This window comes from Phyllobates terribilis, unplaced genomic scaffold (genome assembly GCF_046119375.1).
Source record: "Phyllobates terribilis strain yellow unplaced genomic scaffold, ASM4611937v1 Scaffold_12__6_contigs__length_324123572, whole genome shotgun sequence".
Classification (NCBI taxonomy): domain Eukaryota; kingdom Metazoa; phylum Chordata; class Amphibia; order Anura; family Dendrobatidae; genus Phyllobates; species Phyllobates terribilis.
The window spans coordinates 87,489,258-87,510,862 of NW_027362772.1; the positions used below are offsets into that span (position 1 = coordinate 87,489,258).

Genomic DNA, 21,605 nt, shown 5'->3' on the forward strand with positions numbered 1-21,605 from the left:
AAGTGCATAGCGCCTATAAAGGGCCTATAAAGTGCATAGCGCCTATAAAGTGCATGGCGCCTATAAAGTGCATAGCGCCTATAAAGTGCATAGCGCCTATAAAGTGCATATAAAGTGCATAGTGCCTATAAAGGGCCTATAAAGGGCATAGCGCCTATAAAGTGCATAGCGCCTATAAAGGGCCTATAAAGTGCATAGCGCCTATAAAGGGCCTATAAAGTGCATAGCGCCTATAAAGGTCCTATAAAGGGCATAGCGCCTATAAAGGGCCTATAAAGTGCATAGCGCCTATAAAGGGCCTATAAAGGGCATAGCGCCTATAAAGGGCATAGCGCCTATAAAGGGCATGGTGCCTATAAAGGGCATGGCGCCTATAAAGTGCACGGCGCCTATAAAGTGCACGGCGCCTATAAAGGGCTCGGCGCCTATAAAGTGCACGGCGCCTATAAAGGGTACGGCGCCTATAAAGGGCACGGCGCCTATAAAGTGCACGGCGCCTATAAAGGGCTCGGCGCCTATAAAGTGCACGGCGCCTATAAAGGGTACGGCGCCTATAAAGGGCACGGCGCCTATAAAGTGCACGGCGCCTATAAAGGGCACGGCGCCTATAAAGGGCACGGCGCCTATAAAGGGCACGGCGCCTATAAAGGGCACGGCGCCTATAAAGTGCACGGCGCCTATAAAGGGCACGGCGCCTATAAAGTGCATGGCGCCTATAAAGTGCATGGCGCCTATAAAGTGCACAGCGCCTATAAAGGGCATGGCGCCTATAAAGTGCATGGCGCCTATAAAGTGCATAGTGCCTATAAAGTGCATAGCGCCTATAAAGTGCATATAAAGGCCATAGCGCCTATAAAGTGCATGGCGCCTATAAAGTGCATAGCGCCTATAAAGGGCCTATAAAGGGCATAGCGCCTATAAAGTGCATGGCGCCTATAAAGTGCATAGTGCCTATAAAGTGCATAGCGCCTATAAAGTGCATATAAAGGGCATAGCGCCTATAAAGGGCCTATAAAGTGCATAGCGCCTATAAAGTGCATAGTGCCTATAAAGTGCATAGTGCCTATAAAGTGCATATAAAGGGCATAGCGCCTATAAAGGGCCTATAAAGTGCATAGCGCCTATAAAGGGCCTATAAAGTGCATAGCGCCTATAAAGGGCCTATAAAGGGCATAGCGCCTATAAAGGGCACAGCGCCTATAAAGGGCACGGCGCCTATAAAGGGCACGGCGCCTATAAAGGGCACGGCGCCTATAAAGGGCACGGCGCCTATAAAGGGCACGGCGCCTATAAAGGGCATGGCGCCTATAAAGGGCATGGCGCCTATAAAGGGCATAGCGCCTATAAAGGGCATAGCGCCTATAAAGGGCCTATAAAGTGCATAGCGCCTATAAAGGGCCTATAAAGTGCATAGCGCCTATAAAGGGCCTATAAAGGGCATGGCGCCTATAAAGTGCATGGCGCCTATAAAGTGCATGGCGCCTATAAAGGGCATGGCGCCTATAAAGTGCATGGCGCCTATAAAGGGCATAGCGCCTATAAAGGGCCTATAAAGTGCATAGCGCCTATAAAGGGCCTATAAAGTGCATAGCGCCTATAAAGGGCCTATAAAGTGCATAGCGCCTATAAAGGGCCTATAAAGGGCATGGCGCCTATAAAGTGCACAGCGCCTATAAAGGGCATAGCGCCTATAAAGTGCATAGTGCCTATAAAGTGCATAGCGCCTATAAAGTGCATATAAAGGGCATAGTGCCTATAAAGGGCCTATAAAGGGCATAGTGCCTATCAAGTGCATAGCGCCTATAAAGGGCCTATAAAGTGCATAGCGCCTATAAAGGGCCTATAAAGTGCATAGCGCCTATAAAGGGCCTATAAAGGGCATAGCGCCTATAAAGGGCATAGCGCCTATAAAGTGCACGGCGCCTATAAAGGGCACGGCGCCTATAAAGGGCACGGCGCCTATAAAGGGCACGGCGCCTATAAAGTGCATGGCGCCTATAAAGGGCACAGCGCCTATAAAGTGCATGGCGCCTATAAAGTGCATGGCGCCTATAAAGGGCATAGCGCCTATAAAGGGCATAGCGCCTATAAAGGGCCTATAAAGTGCATAGCGCCTATAAAGGGCCTATAAAGTGCATAGCGCCTATAAAGGGCCTATAAAGTGCATAGCGCCTATAAAGTGCATAGCGCCTATAAAGTGCATATAAAGTGCATAGTGCCTATAAAGGGCATAGTGCCTATAAAGGGCATGGCGCCTATAAAGTGCATAGTGCCTATAAAGGGCATGGCGCCTATAAAGTGCATAGCGCCTATAAAGTGCATAGCGCCTATAAAGGGCATAGCGCCTATAAAGGGCATGGCGCCTATAAAGGGCACGGCGCCTATAAAGTGCACGGCGCCTATAAAGGGCACGGCGCCTATAAAGGGCACGGCGCCTATAAAGGGCACGGCGCCTATAAAGTGTACGGCGCCTATAAAGTGCACGGCGCCTATAAAGTGCATGGCGCCTATAAAGTGCATGGCGCCTATAAAGTGCACGGCGCCTATAAAGTGCACGGCGCCTATAAAGTGCACAGCGCCTATAAAGTGCACGGCGCCTATAAAGTGCACGGCGCCTATAAAGGGCACGGCGCCTATAAAGTGCATAGCGCCTATAAAGTGCACGGCGCCTATAAAGTGCATAGCGCCTATAAAGTGCATGGCGCCTATAAAGTGCATGGCGCCTATAAAGTGCATGGCGCCTATAAAGGGCATAGCGCCTATAAAGGGCCTATAAAGGGCATAGCGCCTATAAAGTGCATGGCGCCTATAAAGTGCATGGCGCCTATAAAGTGCATAGCGCCTATAAAGTGCATGGCGCCTATAAAGTGCATGGCGCCTATAAAGTGCATATAAAGTGCATAGCGCCTATAAAGGGCCTATAAAGTGCATAGCGCCTATAAAGGGCATAGCGCCTATAAAGGGCATGGCGCCTATAAAGGGCACGGCGCCTATAAAGGGCACGGCGCCTATAAAGGGCACGGCGCCTATTAAGGGCACGGCGCCTATAAAGGGCACAGCGCCTATAAAGGGCATAGCGCCTATAAAGGGCATAGCGCCTATAAAGGGCATATAAAGTGCATAGCGCCTATAAAGTGCATAGCGCCTATAAAGGGCACAGCGCCTATAAAGGGCACAGCGCCTATAAAGGGCACAGCGCCTATAAAGGGCACGGCGCCTATAAAGGGCACGGCGCCTATAAAGTGCATGGCGCCTATAAAGTGCATGGCGCCTATAAAGTGCATAGCGCCTATAAAGTGCATAGCGCCTATAAAGGGCACGGCGCCTATAAAGGGCATGGCGCCTATAAAGGGCATAGTGCCTACAAAGGGCATGGCGCCTATAAAGTGCACGGCGCCTATAAAGTGCACGGCGCCTATAAAGTGCATAGCGCCTATAAAGGGCACGGCGCCTATAAAGGGCACGGCGCCTATAAAGGGCACGGCGCCTATAAAGGGCACGGCGCCTGTAAAGTGCACGGCGCCTATAAAGGGCACGGCGCCTGTAAAGTGCACGGCGCCTATAAAGGGCACGGCGCCTATAAAGGGCACGGCGCCTATAAAGTGCACGGCGCCTATAAAGGGCATGGCGCCTATAAAGGGCATGGCGCCTATAAAGGGCACGGCGCCTATAAAGTGCATAGTGCCTATAAAGGGCATGGCGCCTATAAAGGGCACGGCGCCTATAAAGGGCACGGCGCCTATAAAGGGCACGGCGCCTATAAAGGGCATAGCGCCTATAAAGGGCATAGCGCCTATAAAGGGCATATAAAGTGCATAGCGCCTATAAAGGGCACAGCGCCTATAAAGGGCACAGCGCCTATAAAGGGCATGGCGCCTATAAAGGGCATAGCGCCTATAAAGTGCATGGCGCCTATAAAGGGCATGGCGCCTATAAAGGGCATGGCGCCTATAAAGTGCATGGCGCCTATAAAGTGCATGGCGCCTATAAAGGGCATAGTGCCTATAAAGTGCATAGCGCCTATAAAGGGCATAGTGCCTATAAAGGGCATGGCGCCTATAAAGGGCATAGTGCCTATAAAGGGCATGGCGCCTATAAAGGGCATAGTGCCTATAAAGGGCATGGCGCCTATAAAGTGCATGGCGCCTATAAAGTGCATAGCGCCTATAAAGTGCATAGCGCCTATAAAGTGCACATAAAGTGCACGGCGCCTATAAAGTGCACGGCGCCTATAAAGTGCACAGTGCCTATAAAGTGCACGGCGCCTATAAAGTGCACGGCGCCTATAAAGGGCACGGCGCCTATAAAGGGCACGGCGCCTATAAAGTGCATGGCGCCTATAAAGGGCATAGTGCCTATAAAGTGCATAGCGCCTATAAAGGGCATAGTGCCTATAAATTGCATGGCGCCTATAAAGGGCATAGTGCCTATAAAGGGCATGGCGCCTATAAAGGGCATAGTGCCTATAAAGGGCATGGCGCCTATAAAGTGCATGGCGCCTATAAAGTGCATAGCGCCTATAAAGTGCATAGCGCCTATAAAGTGCATAGCGCCTATAAAGTGCACATAAAGTGCACGGCGCCTATAAAGTGCACGGCGCCTATAAAGTGCATAGTGCCTATAAAGTGCATGGCGCCTATAAAGGGCATAGTGCCTATAAAGTGCATACCGCCTATAAAGTGCATAGCGCCTATAAAGTGCATAGTGCCTATAAAGTGCATGGCGCCTATAAAGTGCATAGCGCCTATAAAGGGCATAGTGCCTATAAAGGGCATGGCGCCTATAAAGTGCACGGCGCCTATAAAGTGCATAGCGCCTATAAAGTGCATAGCGCCTATAAAGGGCATAGTGCCTATAAAGGGCATGGCGCCTATAAAGGGCATAGTGCCTATAAAGGGCATGGCGCCTATAAAGGGCATGGCGCCTATAAAGGGCATGGCGCCTATAAGGGGCATAGCGCCTATAAAGGGCATAGCGCCTATAAAGGGCCTATAAAGTGCATAGCGCCTATAAAGGGCCTATAAAGTGCATAGCGCCTATAAAGTGCATGGCGCCTATAAAGTGCATGGCGCCTATAAAGTGCATAGCGCCTATAAAGTGCATATAAAGTGCATAGTGCCTATAAAGGGCCTATAAAGGGCATAGCGCCTATAAAGTGCATAGCGCCTATAAAGGGCCTATAAAGTGCATAGCGCCTATAAAGGGCCTATAAAGTGCATAGCGCCTATAAAGGTCCTATAAAGGGCATAGCGCCTATAAAGGGCCTATAAAGTGCATAGCGCCTATAAAGGGCCTATAAAGGGCATAGCGCCTATAAAGGGCATAGCGCCTATAAAGGGCATGGTGCCTATAAAGGGCATGGCGCCTATAAAGTGCACGGCGCCTATAAAGTGCACGGCGCCTATAAAGGGCTCGGCGCCTATAAAGTGCACGGCGCCTATAAAGGGTACGGCGCCTATAAAGGGCACGGCGCCTATAAAGTGCACGGCGCCTATAAAGGGCATGGCGCCTATAAAGGGCACGGCGCCTATAAAGGGCACGGCGCCTATAAAGGGCACGGCGCCTATAAAGTGCACGGCGCCTATAAAGGGCACGGCGCCTATAAAGTGCATGGCGCCTATAAAGTGCACAGCGCCTATAAAGGGCATGGCGCCTATAAAGTGCATGGCGCCTATAAAGTGCATAGTGCCTATAAAGTGCATAGCGCCTATAAAGTGCATATAAAGGGCATAGCGCCTATAAAGTGCATGGCGCCTATAAAGTGCATAGCGCCTATAAAGGGCCTATAAAGGGCATAGCGCCTATAAAGTGCATGGCGCCTATAAAGTGCATAGTGCCTATAAAGTGCATAGCGCCTATAAAGTGCATATAAAGGGCATAGCGCCTATAAAGGGCCTATAAAGTGCATAGCGCCTATAAAGTGCATAGTGCCTATAAAGTGCATAGTGCCTATAAAGTGCATATAAAGGGCATAGCGCCTATAAAGGGCCTATAAAGTGCATAGCGCCTATAAAGGGCCTATAAAGTGCATAGCGCCTATAAAGGGCCTATAAAGGGCATAGCGCCTATAAAGGGCACAGCGCCTATAAAGGGCACGGCGCCTATAAAGGGCACGGCGCCTATAAAGGGCACGGCGCCTATAAAGGGCACGGCGCCTATAAAGGGCACGGCGCCTATAAAGGGCATGGCGCCTATAAAGGGCATGGCGCCTATAAAGGGCATAGCGCCTATAAAGGGCCTATAAAGTGCATAGCGCCTATAAAGGGCCTATAAAGTGCATAGCGCCTATAAAGGGCCTATAAAGGGCATGGCGCCTATAAAGTGCATGGCGCCTATAAAGTGCATGGCGCCTATAAAGGGCATGGCGCCTATAAAGTGCATGGCGCCTATAAAGGGCATAGCGCCTATAAAGGGCCTATAAAGTGCATAGCGCCTATAAAGGGCCTATAAAGTGCATAGCGCCTATAAAGGGCCTATAAAGTGCATAGCGCCTATAAAGGGCCTATAAAGGGCATGGCGCCTATAAAGTGCACAGCGCCTATAAAGGGCATAGCGCCTATAAAGTGCATAGTGCCTATAAAGTGCATAGCGCCTATAAAGTGCATATAAAGGGCATAGTGCCTATAAAGGGCCTATAAAGGGCATAGTGCCTATCAAGTGCATAGCGCCTATAAAGGGCCTATAAAGTGCATAGCGCCTATAAAGGGCCTATAAAGTGCATAGCGCCTATAAAGGGCCTATAAAGGGCATAGCGCCTATAAAGGGCATAGCGCCTATAAAGTGCACGGCGCCTATAAAGGGAACGGCGCCTATAAAGGGCACGGCGCCTATAAAGGGCACGGCGCCTATAAAGTGCATGGCGCCTATAAAGGGCACAGCGCCTATAAAGTGCATGGCGCCTATAAAGTGCATGGCGCCTATAAAGGGCATAGCGCCTATAAAGGGCATAGCGCCTATAAAGGGCCTATAAAGTGCATAGCGCCTATAAAGGGCCTATAAAGTGCATAGCGCCTATAAAGGGCCTATAAAGTGCATGGCGCCTATAAAGTGCATAGCGCCTATAAAGTGCATAGCGCCTATAAAGTGCATATAAAGTGCATAGTGCCTATAAAGGGCATAGTGCCTATAAAGGGCATGGCGCCTATAAAGTGCATAGTGCCTATAAAGGGCATGGCGCCTATAAAGTGCATAGCGCCTATAAAGTGCATAGCGCCTATAAAGGGCATAGCGCCTATAAAGGGCATGGCGCCTATAAAGGGCACGGCGCCTATAAAGTGCACGGCGCCTATAAAGGGCACGGCGCCTATAAAGGGCACGGCGCCTATAAAGGGCACGGCGCCTATAAAGTGTACGGCGCCTATAAAGTGCACGGCGCCTATAAAGTGCATGGCGCCTATAAAGTGCATGGCGCCTATAAAGTGCACGGCGCCTATAAAGTGCACGGCGCCTATAAAGTGCACGGCGCCTATAAAGTGCACAGCGCCTATAAAGTGCACGGCGCCTATAAAGTGCACGGCGCCTATAAAGGGCACGGCGCCTATAAAGTGCATGGCGCCTATAAAGTGCACGGCGCCTATAAAGTGCACGGCGCCTATAAAGTGCATGGCGCCTATAAAGTGCATGGCGCCTATAAAGTGCATGGCGCCTATAAAGGGCATAGCGCCTATAAAGGGCCTATAAAGGGCATAGCGCCTATAAAGTGCATGGCGCCTATAAAGTGCATGGCGCCTATAAAGTGCATGGCGCCTATAAAGTGCATATAAAGTGCATAGCGCCTATAAAGGGCCTATAAAGTGCATAGCGCCTATAAAGGGCCTATAAAGGGCATAGCGCCTATAAAGGGCCTATAAAGTGCATAGCGCCTATAAAGGGCATAGCGCCTATAAAGGGCATGGCGCCTATAAAGGGCACGGCGCCTATAAAGGGCACGGCGCCTATAAAGGGCACGGCGCCTATTAAGGGCACGGCGCCTATAAAGGGCACAGCGCCTATAAAGGGCATAGCGCCTATAAAGGGCATAGCGCCTATAAAGGGCATATAAAGTGCATAGCGCCTATAAAGTGCATAGCGCCTATAAAGGGCACAGCGCCTATAAAGGGCACAGCGCCTATAAAGGGCACAGCGCCTATAAAGGGCACAGCGCCTATAAAGGGCACGGCGCCTATAAAGGGCACGGCGCCTATAAAGTGCACGGCGCCTATAAAGTGCATGGCGCCTATAAAGTGCATAGCGCCTATAAAGTGCATAGCGCCTATAAAGGGCACAGCGCCTATAAAGGGCACGGCGCCTATAAAGGGCATAGTGCCTACAAAGGGCATGGCGCCTATAAAGTGCACGGCGCCTATAAAGTGCACAGCGCCTATAAAGTGCATAGCGCCTATAAAGTGCATGGCGCCTATAAAGGGCATAGTGCCTATAAAGGGCATGGCGCCTATAAAGTGCATAGCGCCTATAAAGTGCATAGCGCCTATAAAGTGCATAGCGCCTATAAAGTGCAGATAAAGTGCACGGCGCCTATAAAGTGCACGGCGCCTATAAAGTGCACGGCGCCTATAAAGGGCATAGCGCCTATAAAGGGCATAGCGCCTATAAAGGGCACGGCGCCTATAAAGGGCACGGCGCCTATAAAGGGCACAGCGCCTATAAAGTGCATGGCGCCTATAAAGGGCATGGCGCCTATAAAGGGCATAGCGCCTATAAAGGGCCTATAAAGTGCATAGCGCCTATAAAGGGCCTATAAAGTGCATAGCGCCTATAAAGGGCCTATAAAGGGCATAGCGCCTATAAAGTGCATGGCGCCTATAAAGTGCATGGCGCCTATAAAGTGCATGGCGCCTATAAAGTGCATGGCGCCTATAAAGTGCATAGCGCCTATAAAGTGCATATAAAGTGCATAGTGCCTATATAGGGCATAGTGCCTATAAAGGGCCTATAAAGGGCATAGCGCCTATAAAGTGCATAGCGCCTATAAAGGGCCTATAAAGTGCATAGCGCCTATAAAGGGCCTATAAAGTGCATAGCGCCTATAAAGGGCCTATAAAGGGCATAGCGCCTATAAAGGGCCTATAAAGTGCATAGCGCCTATAAAGGGCCTATAAAGGGCATAGCGCCTATAAAGGGCATAGCGCCTATAAAGGGCATGGCGCCTATAAAGGGCACGGCGCCTATAAAGGGCACGGCGCCTATAAAGGGCACGGCGCCTATAAAGTGCACGGTCTCCTATAAAGGGCACGGCGTCTATAAAGTGCACGGCGCCTATAAAGGGCACGGCGCCTATAAAGGGCACGGCGCCTATAAAGGGCACGGCGCCTATAAAGTGCACGGTCTCCTATAAAGGGCACGGCGCCTATAAAGTGCACGGCGCCTATAAAGGGCACGGCGCCTATAAAGGGCACGGCGCCTATAAAGTGCACGGCGCCTATAAAGGGCACGGCGCCTATAAAGTGCATGGCGCCTATAAAGTGCATAGCGCCTATAAAGTGCATAGCGCCTATAAAGTGCATATAAAGTGCATAGTGCCTATAAAGGGCATAGCGCCTATCAAGTGCATAGCGCCTATAAAGGGCCTATAAAGTGCATAGCGCCTATAAAGGGCCTATAAAGTGCATAGCGCCTATAAAGGGCATAGCGCCTATAAAGGGCCTATAAAGTGCATAGCGCCTATAAAGGGCCTATAAAGTGCATAGCGCCTATAAAGGGCCTATAAAGGGCATAGCGCCTATAAAGGGCATAGCGCCTATAAAGGGCATGGCGCCTATAAAGGGCATAGCGCCTATAAAGGGCACGGCGCCTATAAAGTGCACGGCGCCTATAAAGGGCACGGCGCCTATAAAGGGCACAGCGCCTATAAAGGGCATGGCGCGTATAAAGGGCATAGCGCCTATAAAGGGCCTATAAAGTGCATAGCGCCTATAAAGGGCCTATAAAGGGCATAGCGCCTATAAAGTGCATGGCGCCTATAAAGTGCATGGCGCCTATAAAGTGCATAGCGCCTATAAAGTGCATAGTGCCTATAAAGGGCATAGTGCCTATAAAGGGCATGGCGCCTATAAAGTGCATGGCGCCTATAAAGGGCATGGCGCCTATAAAGGGCATAGCGCCTATAAAGGGCATAGCGCCTATAAAGGGCCTATAAAGTGCATAGCGCCTATAAAGTGCATGGCGCCTATAAAGTGCATGGCACCTATAAAGTGCATAGCGCCTATAAAGTGCCTATAAAGTGCATAGCGCCTATAAAGTGCATAGCGCCTATAAAGTGCATAGCGCCTATAAAGGGCATGGTGCCTATAAAGTGCATAGCGCCTATAAAGTGCATGGCGCCTATAAAGTGCATAGCGCCTATAAAGTGCATAGTGCCTATAAAGTGCATAGCGCCTATAAAGTGCATAGCGCCTATAAAGTGCATAGCGCCTATAAAGTGCATGGCGCCTATAAAGTGCATAGTGCCTATAAAGTGCATAGCGCCTATAAAGTGCCTATAAAGTGCATAGCGCCTATAAAGTGCATAGCGCCTATAAAGTGCATGGCGCCTATAAAGTGCATAGCGCCTATAAAGTGCATGGTGCCTATAAAGTGCATGGCGCCTATAAAGTGCATAGCGCCTATAAAGTGCATAGCGCCTATAAAGGGCCTATAAAGTGCATAGCGCCTATAAAGTGCATGGCGCCTATAAAGGGCATAGCGCCTATAAAGGGCCTATAAAGTGCATAGCGCCTATAAAGGGCCTATAAAGTGCATAGCGCCTATAAAGTGCATGGCGCCTATAAAGTGCATGGCGCCTATAAAGTGCATAGCGCCTATAAAGTGCATATAAAGTGCATAGTGCCTATAAAGGGCATAGTGCCTATAAAGGGCATGGCGCCTATAAAGTGCATGGCGCCTATAAAGGGCATGGCGCCTATAAAGTGCATAGCGCCTATAAAGTGCATGGCGCCTATAAAGGGCATAGCGCCTATAAAGGGCCTATAAAGTGCATAGCGCCTATAAAGGGCCTATAAAGGGCATAGCGCCTATAAAGTGCATGGCGCCTATAAAGTGCATGGCGCCTATAAAGTGCATAGCGCCTATAAAGTGCATATAAAGTGCATAGTGCCTATAAAGGGCATAGTGCCTATAAAGGGCATGGCGCCTATAAAGTGCATGGCGCCTATAAAGGGCATGGCGCCTATAAAGGGCATAGCGCCTATAAAGGGCATAGCGCCTATAAAGGGCATAGCGCCTATAAAGGGCCTATAAAGTGCATAGCGCCTATAAAGTGCATAGCGCCTATAAAGTGCATGGCGCCTATAAAGTGCATAGCGCCTATAAAGTGCATATAAAGTGCATAGCGCCTATAAAGTGCATGGCGCCTATAAAGTGCATAGCGCCTATAAAGGGCATAGCGCCTATAAAGTGCATGGCGCCTATAAAGTGCATGGCGCCTATAAAGTGCATAGCGCCTATAAAGTGCATAGCGCCTATAAAGTGCATAGTGCCTATAAAGTGCATAGCGCCTATAAAGTGCATAGTGCCTATAAAGTGCATAGCGCCTATAAAGTGCCTATAAAGTGCATAGCGCCTATAAAGGGCCTATAAAGTGCATAGCGCCTATAAAGTGCATGGCGCCTATAAAGGGCATGGCGCGTATAAAGGGCATAGCGCCTATAAAGGGCCTATAAAGTGCATAGCGCCTATAAAGGGCCTATAAAGTGCATAGCGCCTATAAAGTGCCTATAAAGTGCATAGCGCCTATAAAGGGCCTATAAAGGGCACAGCGCCTATAAAGTGCATGGCGCCTATAAAGGGCATGGCGCGTATAAAGGGCATAGCGCCTATAAAGGGCCTATAAAGTGCATAGCGCCTATAAAGGGCCTATAAAGTGCATAGCGCCTATAAAGGGCCTATAAAGGGCATAGCGCCTATAAAGTGCATGGCGCCTATAAAGTGCATGGCGCCTATAAAGTGCATAGCGCCTATAAAGTGCATATAAAGTGCATAGTGCCTATAAAGGGCATAGTGCCTATAAAGGGCATGGCGCCTATAAAGGGCATGGCGCCTATAAAGGGCATGGCGCCTATAAAGGGCATAGCGCCTATAAAGGGCCTATAAAGTGCATAGCGCCTATAAAGTGCATAGCGCCTATAAAGTGCATGGCGCCTATAAAGTGCATGGCGCCTATAAAGTGCATGGCACCTATAAAGTGCATAGCGCCTATAAAGTGCATATAAAGTGCATAGCGCCTATAAAGTGCATGGCGCCTATAAAGTGCATAGCGCCTATAAAGGGCATGGTGCCTATAAAGTGCATAGCGCCTATAAAGTGCATGGCGCCTATAAAGTGCATAGCGCCTATAAAGTGCATAGCGCCTATAAAGTGCATAGCGCCTATAAAGTGCATAGCGCCTATAAAGTGCATAGTGCCTATAAAGTGCATGGCGCCTATAAAGTGCATGGCGCCTATAAAGTGCATAGCGCCTATAAAGTGCAAAGCGCCTATAAAGTGCATGGCGCCTATAAAGTGCATAGCGCCTATAAAGTGCATAGCGCCTATAAAGTGCATAGCGCCTATAAAGTGCACGGCGCCTATAAAGTGCATGGTGCCTATAAAGTGCACGGCGCCTATAAAGTGCATAGTGCCTATAAAGTGCATAGCGCCTATAAAGTGCACGGCGCCTATAAAGTGCATGGTGCCTATAAAGTGCACGGCGCCTATAAAGTGCATAGTGCCTATAAAGGGCATAGCGCCTATAAAGTGCACGGCGCCTATAAAGTGCATAGTGCCTATAAAGTGCATAGCGCCTATAAAGTGCATAGTGCCTATAAAGTGCATAGCGCCTATAAAGTGCACGGCGCCTATAAAGTGCATGGCGCCTATAAAGTGCATAGTGCCTATAAAGTGCACGGCGCCTATAAAGTGCACGGCGCCTATAAAGTGCATAGTGCCTATAAAGTGCATAGCGCCTATAAAGTGCATAGCGCCTATAAAGTGCACGGCGCCTATAAAGTGCATAGTGCATGGGCTGAGACACAATCTGCTCTGCTGTAGACTTCATGCAGAAGGTGCAATGTGTAAGGTGCCTGGGTTACAAGATCCAGAAAAGTATGGAACCAAATAATGTTGGGATCAATGGATGATACTCACTCCGGTCTGAGCGTCTGACCGCACACAAACCGCGACAATGCCGTTTCACCTCCAGCTTCTTCCAAGGGGCGTTAACCAACAAAGAGGGTGTTCTTTAAATACGGAATATTAAGGATCTAGCCAATCCCAAAGCGTTGTCCAAGTCATGAGGCGGGGCATGTGACACTAGGGCCGCCCACGCAAAAGTGACTTCCGTTCCCTGCGCTGTGGAGCGCATGCTGTAATGCAAGCAGTTCCTGTACCGCCAAACCGGAAGGCCGTGGACGCTATGAATGCACATGCGCCCTGGCCACCCATGTCCGGTGAATGCTGGGGCTTGTAGTCCCCCCTGTCCGGTGAATGCTGGGGCTTGTAGTCCCCCCTGTCCGGTGAATGCTGGGGCTTGTAGTCCCCCCTGTCCGGTGAATGCTGGGGCTTGTAGTCCCCCTGTCCGGTGGATGCTGGCTCTTGTAGTCCACCCTGTCTGGTGGATGGTGGCTCTTGTAGTCCTCCTGTCCAGTGGATGCTGGCTCTTGTAGTCCCCCCTGTATGGTGGATGCTGGCTCTTGTAGTCCCCCCTGTCCGGTGGATGCTGGCTCTTGTAGTCCCCCCTGTCCGGTGGATGCTGGCTCTTGTAGTCCCCCTGTCCGGTGGATGCTGGCTCTTGTAGTCCCCCCTGTCTGGTGGATGCTGGCTCTTGTAGTCCCCCCTGTCTGGTGGATGGTGGCTCTTGTAGTCCTCCTGTCCGGTGGATGCTGGCTCTTGTAGTCCCCCCTGTCTGGTGGATGGTGGCTCTTGTAGTCCCCCTGTCCGGTGGATGCTGGCTCTTGTAGTCCCCCTGTCCGGTGGATGCTGGCTCTTGTAGTCCCCCCTGTCTGGTGGATGGTGGCTCTTGTAGTCCCCCTGTCCGGTGGATGGTGGCTCTTGTAGTTCCCCCTGTCTGGTGGATGCTGGCTCTTGTAGTCCTCCTGTCCGGTGGATGCTGGCTCTTGTAGTCCTCCTGTCCGGTGGATGCTGGCTCTTGTAGTCCCCCCTGTCTGGTGGATGGTGGCTCTTGTAGTCCTCCTGTCCAGTGGATGCTGGCTCTTGTAGTCCCCCCTGTCAGCTGGATGCTGGCTCTTCTAGTCCTCCTGTCCGGTGGATGCTGGCTCTTGTAGTCCCCCCTGTCAGCTGGATGCTGGCTCTTGTAGTCCTCCTGTCCGGTGGATGCTGGCTCTTGTAGTCCCCCCTGTCCGGTGGATGCTGGCTCTTGTAGTCCCCCTGTCCGGTGAATGCTGGCTCCTGTAGTCCCCCCTGTCCGGTGGATGCTGGCTCTTGTAGTCCCCCCTGTCCGGTGGATGCTGGCTCTTGTAGTCCTCCTGTCCGGTGGATGCTGGCTCCTGTAGTCCTCCTGTCCGGTGGATGCTGGCTCTTGTAGTCCCCCCTGTCCGGTGGATGCTGGCTCTTGTAGTCCTCCTGTCCGGTGGATGCTGGCTCTTGTAGTCCCCCCTGTATGGTGGATGCTGGCTCTTGTAGTCCTCCTGTCCGGTGAATGCTGGCTCTTGTAGTCCCCCTGTCCGGTGGATGCTGGCTCTTGTAGTCCCCCTGTCCGGTGGATGCTGGCTCTTGTAGGCCCCCTGTCCGGTGGATGCTGGCTCTTGTAGTCCCCCCTGTATGGTGGATGCTGGCTCTTGTAGTCCTCCTGTCCGGTGAATGCTGGCTCTTGCAGTCCCCCCTGTCCGGTGGATGCTGGCTCTTGTAGTCCTCCTGTCCGGTGGATGCTGGCTCTTGTAGTCCCCCCTGTATGGTGGATGCTGGCTCTTGTAGTCCTCCTGTCCGGTGAATGCTGGCTCTTGTAGTCCCCCTGTCCGGTGGATGCTGGCTCTTGTAGTCCCCCTGTCCGGTGGATGCTGGCTCTTGTAGGCCCCCTGTCCGGTGGATGCTGGCTCCTGTAGTCCCCCTGTCCGGTGGATGCTAGCTCTTGTAGTCCTCCTGTCCGGTGGATGCTGGCTCTTGTAGTCCCCCCTGTCCGGTGGATGCTGGCTCTTGTAGGCCCCCTGTCCGGTGGATGCTGGCTCTTGTAGTCCCCCCTGTCCGGTGGATGCTGGCTCTTGTAGTCCTCCTGTCCGGTGGATGCTGGCTCTTGCAGTCCCCCTGTCCGGTGGATGCTGGCTCTTGTAGTCCCCCCTGTCCGGTGGATGCTGGCTCCTGTAGTCCCCCTGTCCGGTGGATGCTGGCTCTTGTAGTCCCCCTGTCCGGTGGATGCTGGCTCTTGTAGTCCCCCTGTCCGGTGGATGCTGGCTCTTGTAGTCCCCCTGTCCGGTGGATGCTGGCTCTTGTAGTCCCCCTGTCCGGTGGATGCTGGCTCTTGTAGTCCCCCTGTCCGGTGGATGCTAGCTCCTGTAGTCCCCCTGTCCGGTGGATGCTGGCTCTTCTAGTCCCCCCTGTATGGTGGATGCTGGCTCTTGTAGTCCCCCTGTCCGGTGGATGCTGGCTCTTGTAGTCCCCCTGTCCGGTGGATGCTGGCTCCTGTAGTCCCCCTGTCCGGTGGATGCTGGCTCTTGTAGTCCCCCTGTCCGGTGGATGCTGGCTCCTGTAGTCCCCCTGTCCGGTGGATGCTGGCTCTTGTAGTCCCCCTGTCCGGTGGATGCTGGCTCTTGTAGTCCTCCTGTCCGGTGGATGCTGGCTCTTGTAGTCCTCCTGTCCGGTGGATGCTGGCTCTTGTAGTCCTCCTGTCCGGTGGATGCTGGCTCTTGTAGTCCTCCTGTCCGGTGGATGCTGGCTCTTGTAGTCCCCCTGTCTGGTGGATGCTGGCTCTTGTAGTCCCCCTGTCCGGTGGATGCTGGCTCTTGTAGTCCCCCTGTCCGGTGGATGCTGTCTCCTGTAGTTCCCTGTGTCCGGTGGATGCTGGCTCTTGTAGTCCTCCTGTCCGGTGGATGCTGGCTCTTGTAGTCCCCCTGTCCGGTGTATGCTGGCTCTTGTAGTCCCCCTGTGCGGTGGATGCTGGCTCTTGTAGTCCCCCCCTTGCTCGGTGGATGCTGGCTCTTGTAGTCCCCCCCTTGCTTGGTGGATGCTGGCTCTTGTAGTCCCCCCTGTCTGGTGGATGCTGGCTCTTGTAGTCCCCCCTGTCTGGTGGATGCTGGCTCTTGTAGTCCTCCTGTCCGGTGAATGCTGGCTCTTGTAGTCCCCCGTGCTCGGTGGATGCTAGCTCTTGTAGTCCCCCCTGTCTGGTGGATGCTGGCTCTTGTTGTCCCCCCTGTCCGGTGAATGCTGGCTCCTGTAGTCCCCCTGTCCGGTGGATGCTGGCTCTTGTAGTCCCCCGTGCTCGGTGGATGCTGGCTCTTGTAGTCCTCCTGTCCGGTGGATGCTGGCTCTTGTAGTCCCCCTGTCCGGTGTATGCTGGCTCCTGTAGTCCCCCGTGCTCGGTGTATGCTGGCTCCTGTAGTCCCCCGTGCTCGGTGTATGCTGGCTCCTGTAGTCTCCCGTGCTCGGTGGATGCTGGCTCTTGTAGTCCCCCTGTCCAGTGGATGCTGGTTCTTGTAGTCCCCCGTGCTCGGTGTATGCTGGCTCCTGTAGTCCCCCGTGCTCGGTGTATGCTGGTTCTTGTAGTCCCCCGTGCTCGGTGTATGCTGGCTCCTGTAGTCCCCCGTGCTCGGTGTATGCTGGCTCCTGTAGTCCCCCGTGCTCGGTGTATGCTGGCTCTTGTAGTCCCCCGTGCTCGGTGGATGCTAGCTCTTGTAGTCCCCCCTGTCTGGTGGATGCTGGCTCTTGTAGTCCCCCCTGTCTGGTGGATGCTGGCTCTTGTAGTCCTCCCTGTCCGGTGAATGCTGGCTCTTGTAGTCCCCCGTGCTCGGTGGATGCTGGCTCTTGTAGTCCCCCCTGTCTGGTGGATACTGGCTCTTGTTGTCCCCCCTGTCCGGTGAATGCTGGCTCCTGTAGTCCCCCTGTCCGGTGGATGCTGGCTCTTGTAGTCCCCCGTGCTCGGTGGATGCTGGCTCTTGTAGTCCCCCTGTCCGGTGGATGCTGGCTCTTGTAGTCCTCCCTGTCCGGTGGATGCTGGCTCTTGTAGTCCCCCGTGCTCGGTGGATGCTGGCTCTTGTAGTCCTGCTGTCCGGTGGATGCTGGCTCTTGTAGTCCCCCTGTCCGGTGTATGCTGGCTCCTGTAGTCCCCCGTGCTCGGTGTATGCTGGCTCTTGTAGTCCTCCTGCCCGCTCTCCTCTGATCCCTGTCTCTTCTCTCAGTCTTCCGCTAAGAGTCTCCGTGCCACCATCAGCGAGGCCTTTGATCGGCTGCAGCGGTTGCTGAGGGAGCGTCAGAAGGCCATGCTGGAGGAGCTGGAGTCGGACACGGCCCGGACCCTGACGGACATCGAGCACAAGGTGCAGCGCTACAGCCAGCAGCTGCGCAAGGTGCAGGAGGGCGTGCAGATCCTGCAGGAGCGGCTGACCGAGGCCGACAAGCACAGCTTCCTGGCCGGCATCTCCTCCCTGTCCGAGCGGTGAGCGGACCCTCTCATCCATCAGACCTCCAGGCTGCACACTGTCACGAAGCTCCTGCTGTGGCTCCTCCGTCTCATCTCCACAATCTCCTCTTCTGTCTCCAGGCTAAAAGGCAAAATCCATGAAACCAACCTGACGTACGAAGACTTCCCCACCTCCAAGTACATGGGACCCCTGCAGTACACCATCTGGAAGACGCTCTTCCAAGACATCCACCCAGGTAAGTCGCCCGCAGGAGCCCCCCGCCACGTGCATGGGTGGTCTGTGTGATGGGAAGGAGGGGGCTCCTGTTCTGAGCCCCTCCTGTTACCCTAGGGGGGTGGATCCTGTTCTGAGCCCTCCTGTTACCCTGGGGGGGGTGGATCCTGTTCTGAGCCCCTCCTGTTACCCTGGGGGTGGTGGATCCTGTTCTGAGCCCCTCCTGTTACCCTGGGGGTGGTGGATCCTGTTCTGAGCCCCTCCTGTTACCCTGGGGGTGGTGGATCCTGTTCTCAGCCCCCTCCTGTTACCCTGGGGGTGGTGGATCCTGTCCTGAGCCCCCTCCTGTTACCCTGGGGATGGTGGATCCTGTTCTGAGCCCCCTCCTGTTACCCTGGGGGGGGGGTGGATCCTGTTCTGAGCCCCCTCCTGTTACCCTGGGGGTGGTGGATCCTGTTCTGAGCCCCTCCCGTTACCCTGGGGATGGTGGATCCTGTACTGAGCCCCCTCCTGTTACCCTGGGGATGGTGGATCCTGTTCTGAGCCCCTCCCGTTACCCTGGGGATGGTGGATCCTGTACTGAGCCCCCTCCTGTTACCCTGGGGGTGGTGGATCCTGTTCTGAGCCCTCCTGTTACCCTGGGGATGGTGGATCCTGTTCTGAGCCCCTCCCGTTACCCTGGGGATGGTGGATCCTGTTCTGAGCCCCTCCTGTTACCCTGGGGGTGGTGGATCCTGTTCTGAGCCCTCCTGTTACCCTGGGGGTGGTGGATCCTGTTCTGAGCCCCTCCTGTTACCCTGGGGGTGGTGGATCCTGTTCTGAGCCCTCCTGTTACCCTGGGGGTGGTGGATCCTGTTCTGAGCCCCTCCTGTTACCCTGGGGGTGGTGGATCCTGTTCTGAGCCCTCCTGTTACCCTGGGGGTGGTGGATCCTGTTCTGAGCCCCTCCTGTTACCCTACGGGGTGGATCCTGTTCTGAGCCCCCTCCTGTTACCCTGGGGGTGGTGGATCCTGTTCTGAGCCCCTCCTGTTACCCTACGGGGTGGATCCTGTTCTGAGCCCCTCCTGTTACCCTGGGGGTGGTGGATCCTGTTCTGAGCCCTCCTGTTACCCTGGGGGTGGTGGATCCTGTTCTGAGCCCCTCCTGTTACCCTACGGGGTGGATCCTGTTCTGAGCCACCTCCTGTTACCCTGGGGATGGTGGATCCTGTTCTGAGCCCCTCCTATTACCCTGGGGGTGGTGGATCCTGTTCTGAGCCCCTCCTGTTACCCTGGGGGTGGTGGATCCTGTTCTGAGCCCCTCCTATTACCCTGGGGGTGGTGGATCCTGTTCTGAGCCCCTCCTATTACCCTGGGGGTGGTGGATCCTGTTCTGAGCCCCTCCTGTTACCCTGGGGATGGTGGATCCTGTTCTGAGCCCCTCCTGTTACCCTGGGGGGGGGGGTGGTGGATCCTGTTCTGAGCCCCTCCTGTTACCCTGGGGGTGGTGGATCCTGTTCTGAGCCCCTCCTATTACCCTGGGGGTGGTGGATCCTGTTCTGAGCCCCTCCTATTACCCTGGGGGTGGTGGATCCTGTTCTGAGCCCCTCCTGTTACCCTGGGGATGGTGGATCCTGTTCTGAGCCCCTCCTGTTACCCTGGGGGGGGGGGGGGTGGATCCTGTTCTGAGCCCCTCCTGTTACCCTGGGGGTGGTGGATCCTGTTCTGAGCCCCTCCTGTTACCCTGGGGGTGGTGGATCCTGTTCTGAGCCCCTCCTGTTACCCTGGGGATGGTGGATCCTGTTCTGAGCCCCTCCTGTTACCCTGGGGGGGGTGGATCCTGTTCTGAGCCCCTCCTGTTACCCTGGGGGGGGGGTGGATCCTGTTCTGAGCCCCTCCTCTTATCCTGGAGAGAGGTGGATCCTGTTCTGAGCCCCTCCTGTTACCCTGGGGGTGGTGGATCCTGTTCTGAGCCCCTCCTGTTACCCTGGGGGTGGTGGATCCTGTTCTGAGCCCCTCCTGTTACCCTGGGGGGGTGGTGGATCCTGTTCTGAGCCCCTCCTGTTACCCTGGGGGGGTGGTGGATCCTGTTCTGAGCCCCTCCTGTAACCCTGGGGATGGTGGATCCTGTTCTGAGCCCTCCTGTTACCCTGGGGGTGGTGGATCCTGTTCTGAGCCCCTCCTGTTACCCTGGGGGTGGTGGATCCTGTTCTGAGCCCCTCCTGTTACCCTGGGGGGGGGGATCCTGTACTGAGCTCCTCCTGTTACCCTGGGGGTGGTGGATCCTGTTCTGAGCCCCTCCTGTTACCCTGGGGGTGGTGGGTCTTGTTCTGAGCCCCTCCTGTTACCCTGGGGTTGGTGGATCCTGTTCTGAGCCCCTCCTGTTACCCTGTGGGTGGTGGATCCTGTTCTGAGCCCCTCCTGTTACCCTGGGGGTGGTGGATCCTGTTCTGAGCTTCCCCTGTTACCTTGGGGGGGGGTGGATCCTGTCCTGACCCCTCCTGTTACCCTGGGGATGGTGGATCCTGTTCTGAGCCCTTCTTGTTACCCTGGGGATGGTGGATCCTGTTCTGAGCCCCTCCTGTTACCCTGGGGGGGGGGTGGATCCTGTCCTGACCCCTCCTGTTACCCTGGGGGTGGTGGATCCTGTTCTGAGCCCCTCCTGTTACCCTGGGGTTGGTGGATCCTGTTCTGACCCCTCCTGTTACCCTGGGGATGGTGGATCCTGTTCTGAGCCCCTCCTGTTACCCTGGGGGGGTGGATCCTGGTCTGAGCTCCTCCTGTTACCTTGGGGGGTGGGGGGGTGGATCCTATTCTGAGCCCCTCCTGTTACCCTGGGGATGGTGGATCCTGGTCTGAGCCCCTCCTGTTACCCTGGGGGGGGGGGGTGGATCCTGTTCTGAGCCCCTCCTCTTATCCTGGAGGGAGGTGGATCCGGTTTTGAGCCCCTCCTGTTACCCTGGGGGGGTGGTGGATCCTGTTCTGAGCCCCTCCTGTTACCCTGGGGATGGTGGATCCTGTTCTGAGCCCTCCTGTTACCCTGGGGGTGGTGGATCCTGTTCTGAGCCCCTCCTGTTACCCTGGGGGGGGGGGTGGATCCTGTCCTGACCCCTCCTGTTACCCTGGGGGTGGTGGATCCTGTTCTGAGCCCCTCCTGTTACCCTGGGGTTGGTGGATCCTGTTCTGAGCCCCTCCTGTTACCCTGGGGTTGGTGGATCCTGTTCTGACCCCTCCTGTTACCCTGGGGATGGTGGATCCTGTTCTGAGCCCCTCCTGTTACCCTGGGGGGGTGGATCCTGGTCTGAGCTCCTCCTGTTACCCTGGGGGGTGGGGGGGTGGATCCTATTCTGAGCCCCTCCTGTTACCCTGGGGATGGTGGATCCTGGTCTGAGCCCCTCCTGTTACCCTGGGGGGGGGGTGGATCCTGTTCTGAGCCCCTCCTCTTATCCTGGAGGGAGGTGGATCCTGTTCTGAGCCCCTCCTGTTACCCTGGGGGGGTGGTGGATCCTGTTCTGAGCCCCTCCTGTTACCCTGGGGGGTGGTGGATCCTGTTCTGAGCCCCTCCTGTTACCCTGGGGGTGGTGGATCCTGTTCTGAGCCCCTCCTGTTACCCTGGGGGGGGGATCCTGTACTGAGCCCCTCCTGTTACCCTGGGGGTGGTGGATCCTGTTCTGAGCCCCTCCTGTTACCCTGGGGGTGGTGGATCCTGTTCTGAGCCCCTCCTGTTACCCTGGGGGGGTGGTGGATCCTGTTCTGAGCCCCTCCTGTTACCCTGGGGGGGTGGTGGATCCTGTTCTGAGCCCCTCCTGTTACCCTGGGGATGGTGGATCCTGTTCTGAGCCCTCCTGTTACC

The 21,605-nt window shown here is 54.1% G+C and overlaps 1 protein-coding gene across 1 annotated transcript in view; it reads left to right on the top strand.

Moving 5' to 3' along the window:
* The window catches only part of TRIM62 (tripartite motif containing 62), a 171,538-nt gene that overhangs the window by 132,052 nt on the left and 17,881 nt on the right, over nucleotides 1–21,605 (top strand). The window contains exons 4-5 of the mRNA XM_073656036.1: nucleotides 17,319–17,575; nucleotides 17,681–17,796. Coding sequence (XP_073512137.1) covers nucleotides 17,319–17,575; nucleotides 17,681–17,796 — 373 coding nt within the window. The remainder of the gene's footprint in view (nucleotides 1–17,318; nucleotides 17,576–17,680; nucleotides 17,797–21,605) is intronic.